The 7,500-nt window shown below is 36.6% G+C and overlaps 1 protein-coding gene across 5 annotated transcripts in view; it reads right to left on the bottom strand.

Annotated features, from left to right (window-relative positions):
- LOC138057108 (gamma-aminobutyric acid receptor subunit alpha-6-like) overlaps positions 1-7,500 on the bottom strand; it is a 34,135-nt gene that overhangs the window by 15,976 nt on the left and 10,659 nt on the right. For all 5 annotated transcript variants that reach the window (XM_068903162.1, XM_068903160.1, XM_068903159.1 and 2 more), the window contains exons 3-5: positions 5,631-5,698; positions 3,283-3,356; positions 1,520-1,740 (exon numbers count right to left, since the gene is read on the bottom strand). In XM_068903162.1, coding sequence (XP_068759263.1) covers positions 1,520-1,740; positions 3,283-3,356; positions 5,631-5,698 — 363 coding nt within the window. The remainder of the gene's footprint in view (positions 1-1,519; positions 1,741-3,282; positions 3,357-5,630; positions 5,699-7,500) is intronic.

Below are 7,500 nucleotides of genomic sequence, written 5' to 3' on the forward strand. Positions count from 1 at the left end.
CGATGAAGGCATCAAATATCAGAGCTTGTTTACGCTGCAAGCATCTACATAAGAATTCGAATTCGTGCGTCGCGTAGGAGGACGTTGACCATAACGTCTGGTGTTGCAAACTTTGAAATGAAGAGGTTGAAAATAAGTGACAATGAAAAATCTTCCCAATATTAAAATCCTTAGTAGGTCGAACACACTTTTTTATAATATCCCATACGAGTTCACCCTTTCCAAGACGTTTAAGAGGGGAACTAATGCTACTAATGCAACGAAATCGAACTTATCAGATGCGCACTTGTTTTTTTCAAATATTAGTTTCAAATAAATCTGCCCATCAACCTCCTTATTATTAAAGGGAACCTCCACTAAAACAGGAATGTATCTTTAAAATAGTTAACATAATGCTCACAATCAAAATTGTTCAAACGTTTTCCAATGGAATCGTTTGTATCCAAAATAAATGAATTTCAAAAACGATTGTTTTGGTTTTCAAATTTCCTGGGCGCCGCCATCTTGAATAATTGTGACGTGTCATGGTTGCCCTATTGTTTTAAAACAAAAGCTCTTTGTGCAAATACAAAAGAGCAACCATAACACGTCACAATTCAAGATAGTGGCGCCCAGGAAATTTGAAAACCAAAACAAGAGTTTGATATTCATTTATCTCGGATACAATCGATTCCATTGGAAAACGTTTGAACAATTTCGATTGTAAACATTTATGTTAAATATTTAAAAGTTATATTCTTGTTTTAGTGGAGGTTTTCTTTAAAAAACTCCAGGAAACTTGTAAAACTACCGAACCTACTCTTATGCATTCATTTTCATAATCCGGTATTAAAAATGAAGATGAAAGTAAAATTATATACAAAGCACTTAATTTAAATCTCAAGGTTATTTGAGATATGTCCAGGTTTGACCCTAATTAGATGCACGCGGATTTCAATAAGCCTCACGAAGTGTCCCCTTGCTCTTCTAGCTAACTTCAACATCACTTGTGTCTCAGAATACAGACGATTTATGTCACAAAGTGTCCCCCAAATGCTGCTCTTTAAATGAAGATTAACTGCTGCATTTACCCAAAGCTAAAAATAACGCTAACCTTTACCCTTACCTTATTGTTGAAAATAGGTAGCAAATGCTTAGACTCCAAGCGACACTTTATGTTGGAGGTCAAAATTGAGAGTGCAACTAATTAGGGTCAAACCTGTACATAAGTGGGTTATTTAGACATGCACGAGTAATTTTCTAATTGAGGAGACTACAAATAAACTGAAATCAGAACAAATAAAATCATAGGTTGATTTTTGAGGGGAGGGGAAAACCGGAGTGCCCGAGGAAAAACCTCTCGAAGCGGAACCATCCCACATATGGCGTCGACCCCAGGCCACATTGGTGGAAGGCTAGTGCTCTCACCACTGAGCCAGCCTGCTCAATCAATACCTAATTATTTAACTATCAATTTTTAATTATTAATTATTTGTACTCTTTGTATTGTACGCTTTCTTGTTCCTTGGAACATACCTACCCCTTGCTCATGGCTATGTCTCCGTCAGGTTGTATTTGCACGAAGTTGTGAATCTCTTCATTTGGCGTCATCATGTTCGATTCACGTGCATTATAGCAGAACGGATCTGGCGCCCAAATGCTGTCGATCTCACTACCTTTTAAGGTAATAGTGCGGTTAAGTTTGCCGGCCAGCCGTAAGTCTTTCCAGTACTGGCGAAAGTAGCTGTACACCTTGAATTCCTTGCGACCAAAAATAATAATAATAATAATAATAACAGTCCATTTACAGAAAGATATCCTTGTTTCTAATCGTTTTATTTGAAATGAGCGGATTTCTTGATTTCTGGATGTCTACGTTGTACCCACAATATCAAGGGCAGCGTTGTTGCGCATGACATGTGCTCCGTTTTGCTACCTCTCGGCAGCATTCCAATCAGTCATGGTAATTACTAGTATAGAGATACTGATGAAATACTAGGATTTTTCTCTTTACTATAAAATATTATATCTTTGCCGCGCTCAGTGAAGATGCTTTTTTGTTTTGTTTATCTTTCCCATGTGAGGATACAGGTGTCGTCATGGTAACTAACATGATAAGCCAATAAAAAGCGAGTTTACCCTACATTGTAAGATATTTGTGTGCTGTGCTGTAATATAATTCAAGAAATTAACATTTTGATGGCTCAATTTCACATATAATGATTTGTTTTTCATAACTTTCATATCTTGTTAAATGTTACACAACATGAGTGTTCTAGTGGTTGGTGACTGCTGTGCTCATTCGAGAGAACATACTATCAGTACTTGAATAATAAGAGAGGGAATGGACCAGAACATAGGAAAGATCCCTGGAACCAGCAACATGAATTGACTGAATGCAAAAATGGCCGCCAATAAATTATTCTTTTGTCTTAATTTGTGTTAATTAGCCTAACTAGCCTCGTTTTACAGCCCAAATTCTTTCAATTTCACGCGTGTGAACGAGGCTAGTTAGGCTAATTAACATAAAGACAAAATAATAATTTGTTGGCGGTCATTTTTGCATTCGGTCAATGAGCTGCAAAAGATCGTCCTCCTAGTAACGGCGCACTACTGAGAAGGTTTCTGTCCTTCATATAAAAAAGTCCCATGGTACCTCAGGACCAAGGATTGGCCCCTGTTCAAGGAGAGTTAAAGAAGTAATTAATAGCACTGGAAACTATGATAATAATAATAACAATAATAATAATAATAATAATAATAATAATAATAATAATAATAATAATAATAATAATAATAGTAATAGTAATAATAGTAATAATAATAATCTTAATAGTAATAATAATCACTTAATTTAATCAAATGCTGGTTTTTGAGAAGAGGCGAAAAGCAGAGTACACGGTGAAAACCATTCGGTGCAGAGTATAGAGTGCTTTCGCCACTGCGCCAGCCCTGAACATAAAATTTGTATTCCCGCGTGGTCATGTAATATCCCCCATATATGAATAAAGCAAGGAATCTCACGACGGCAACGGCACCATCAACGCCACAAAACAACATTGTAGGAGTTGCGCGAGACCGAATAATCGCGATATTGACATTTATTTCATATACTCGCATACATAACTTACACACAGTACTCAATAACATGATAGGTTATTGAGAAAAAAAGAGAGATAGAATAATCGCGACAGATTTATGATAGCGCAAATTTATATTTTGAGGTGACGTTTTCTGTCGACGTCGCCGTTATATATCTTAAGGTCTCTATTACTTAAAGAGCGACTTAATACCAGTACATACCATGTTGGCCTCTTCTATGTTTCCGAAAGATTCAATGTAGATGGTAGATTTGATAGTCGTAGGTTTTCCTTCTTCTAAAGCATAAAGTAAAGAATGACAAAGATAAAGGGTTGCTTACAAAAACCAGGCTGGTGTCAAATGATTGCAAATTTTGGTGGCCATTTCAGTTTTTATTTCAAAAGTAACAGTAATCATAGCAACGAGGTTGATGATCAAACATGGCGGCCTTTTTCTTAAAACCTCTTGGCACCTTACGTTATTAAAAGGTCGTTAAGAAACACATTCATAATTTATGACGAAACAAACCACCAGGTCACCGATTAAACGTCACGTGCATGGGCTTTGAAAGCTGATAAAACAATACTCATTACAATAGGCCATTTTCGAAATATCAAATATTCAGCTTGATAGTGAGGCAGTGAGGACAAAAACACTAGAAACACGTTGGAATGAACGTGAAAAGTATTTGCAAATCATCCACTTTCCTTTGTCTTTGTCCTCTAAACATCTCTTTCAAGATGAATTTTAATATATCGACAAAGGACAATTCTATATAGAAATAATACTAATAAGGAATCAGAGCTGTATTCAATTAAGTGTAGAAATTAAAAGAGCCTTTTTCAAATGATTGTCTTAAAACCAAAACCAAAGTAATAACGTAGGCCAATCAAAAAGGACTGAGACAATCCAGTAAACCAATCAAAACTCGAAGTAATTACACGTAGCCGACACAAAGCGCGGGAAAACGGCACGAGCGAGCCCCGATTGGTTTTGGTTTCACTTATGATTGGGTTACAAAATGGCGCGAGAATTTTTGACCAATCACTGAGTGAAGTAATCATAAACCAAAGTTACTATCTAATTACTTTCGACACTCAATTGAAAACCGCTCTAGTAGCGAATTGCTTTGGTTTTGCATTACTTCACTCAGTGATTGGTTCAAAGTTCTCGCACCATTTTTTCGAGCAATCAAAAGTGAAACCAACCAATCGTGGCTCTCTTGTGCACATTTTCCCGCGCTTTGTGTCGGATACGAGTAATTACTGAGTTTTGATTGTTTTACTGGATTGTCTCCGTTCTTTTTGATTGGCAAAGTAATTACTTTTGTTTTGGTATTACGACATTTGATTGAAACTCGCTCTACACTTGTTTTTCTTGTTTGCTAATGTTTGCCTTTCACAATCATTTCAACCTTTGTTCTGACTCCAGAGGGAAAAGCTTGTCGTGGAATGTGTTTGAAGCCCTTCAATGAACTTGCAGGTCGTGTTTTATCGGGTCTAAAGACAATCGGCTTCGCCTCGTTGTTTGAAACCAGATAAAACACTACTTCTCGTTTATTAAACAGTGAACATTTGTTATAAATAGCGTGTCCTTTCCCTTTGCAGCAAATGGGGCATTTGCAACTGACGATTACATGGTACGAAAACTCGCTATGCTGGACAGCAAATTGAGCACTGGGATATCTGAAACAAATTAAAAGTATGGCAAGCCAATTACAGCAGTAATCAATAAATGGATATTTCAATTCAAAGAGTTTATTTTAGTTCAAACCAACGCATAAATTTATGTTCAATATAGGTTTTTTTGGTTCAACTTCCGATTTTGCTTTTGTTCAACGCGATTTACTTTCGTTCAACGATTTATTGCACAGCGGTTGACCACTATTGCCTAGTCCCTCTTGATTCAATGTATGGTGGGTCATACATGGACTACTTACCTCTCAACCACTCTGCAGTAAATCGTTGAACGAAAGTAAATCGCGTTGAACGAAATAAAAAGTGTTGTACACAAATTGTGCTCTTGAAATTTAAAAAGAAAAGTTTGAACCGAAGCAATCGCATTGAAGGATACCAAAATGCATTGAATGCAAAAGGTGTTGAATGCAAAATCGAAAGTTGAACCAAAAAAAAAGTATATTGAACATAAATTTATGTGTTGAATTGAACTAAAATAGACTCTTTGAATTAAAATATACATTTATTGAATATTGCTACAATTGGCTTTACATAACAAAGCAACTTAATTTAAATTTTAAATGTTTCAGATGTCCCAGTGGGCAATTTGAGTTCCGCTATGGCGGTTTTTGTACCATGTGATCACAAGCTGCAAATGGCCTATTGGTGGCATATAAATAGATTCATGCGTCACCTTTTATCACCCCTGATGTAGACACTACAAAGGAGTATCGCAACGAAATGCCAAAAATAATTAGTCGATTTAGGTTTTCTTTGTTGTAGAGATCTCTAATACATTTTTCAAATTTGAGCAGATGTTTCACAGCACTCGGACCAGCCAGCGCGATTGATCTACGAAACGTCTAATGAGACTTTTAAGCATTTTGTACTTACCCAAGTTCGGCCGTGTTGCTGTATCATATCCACTGAATAATAATGTCAGAACATCTTCGCTCGATACTCTGTGCGGTAAAAAATATAGTAATTTTACTTCTGGGTCTAGATTTGGACAGGGATTCTATTGGAAAAAGACGCCAATATACAGTTGAGCGTCGTGAAACAAACACCAAAGTAATTATTCTGACGGACCACAGCAGGCTAGGTTCAAACAGCGCAATGAACCAATCCAAATTCATAGCAATTCTGTGCAACTTGCTCAAAGCGCGGGAAAAATCGCGCGTGCAAGTCGCGATTGGTTTTGGTTTTCCTTCTCATTGGTTGATAAATTAAAGCGATTTTCAATTGGGTGTCGTAAAACAAACAACAAAGTAATTACTTTGACCAAGAACAGCAGGAACAAACAGCCCAATTAATAACTCCGTGTAACTTGCTCAAAGCGTGGGAAAAATCGCGCGGGCAAGTCGACGGGATTGGTTTTGGTTTGCCCTCTCATTGGCTGATAAACTGGCGAGAGATTTTTAAATCAACCACTTAGCGTAGCAATTGCTATCGCGTAATTACTTTGGACAGCCATTTGAAAACTGCTCTAAAGGTAAATTAATGCGATCTGATGTTTCGAGTATTATCCCATGTTATTTGCTATGGACGATCCGGAGAAGACTTTTTTAGGTTAATTTACGGTTGTCAACTCTCGCATTCCACTCCCCACGGACGAAACAACTGCCAGAAAGTGACGCATAGATTTCTGAAATTATGACAGCCTTACTCTTCATCGATCGATCGATCAATCAATCAATCAATCAATCAATTAGTTATCACTCATCTGTCACCATCGCTTTTGGATCAGTGATTGTCAATCAACAATCAATCATCTATCATCAATCAATCGATCATCGATTTTCAATCATCAATCGTCTTTCATCAATCAATCGCCAGTTATAAATCGATCACCAATCATCAATCATGTATCAATTAATTATCATATCATCATATCATGTGATGATGATATGACATGATCAATCGTGTAACATCAATTTATTGATCATCGATCATTCATTAACCAATCAATCATCAAACAATTAAACATTATTCATCGATTATCATCGACCAGGGATCAAACAATAATCAATTATTGACCATTCAATCATCAATCATTAACCAATTAATAAACAATCACCCATCATCAATCAATCAACCAATCAATCAATCAATCAATCCTTGATTAATGAATCATCAATCAATCGATCATCAATCATTGATCAATCAATCACCAATCATTGGTCAATCATCAACCATCAACCATCGATCAATCTATTGTCAGTCGTTAACAGTCATAAACCAATCATCATTTAATGAATGATCAATCATCAATTAATGAATCATCAATCAATCATCATTCACCAATCATCGATCATCAAACATACATCATACAGTGCAGCTCGGAGATAAGCGAACCGAAATATACGCAAACAACGTAAACTCGTCTCAAAAAACGCAGATGCGCGTCAACAAATGCGCAAAAAGGCTCATTAGTATTTATGAGCTCTCCTACTGTCTTTCTTTATTTGCCTTGTCTTTGTTTACTCTCAATCATTTTCGGTGTGGTGAATGTGAAAATACTTTGCGTGTTGGCTAGACGGAGCGTCATTAAAAGGGCACAAAAAATATCACCATATGCTTATTCTAATGGCGCAAAAGCCTTCAGGCTGGATATTTGTAGGCCGAACAAAAAATCATCAAGTTTACTTTTGGAGAAATATAAACCTATCGACAAACGGCGCACAAAAACCTTTTAAACAGCGAAATTTACATGGACGCGTATAGAGCGATAATAGACAAACTTGGCGACAGTGCATCCCTTTAG

Source organism: Montipora capricornis, chromosome 7 (assembly GCF_036669925.1).
Source record: "Montipora capricornis isolate CH-2021 chromosome 7, ASM3666992v2, whole genome shotgun sequence".
NCBI lineage: Eukaryota > Metazoa > Cnidaria > Anthozoa > Scleractinia > Acroporidae > Montipora > Montipora capricornis.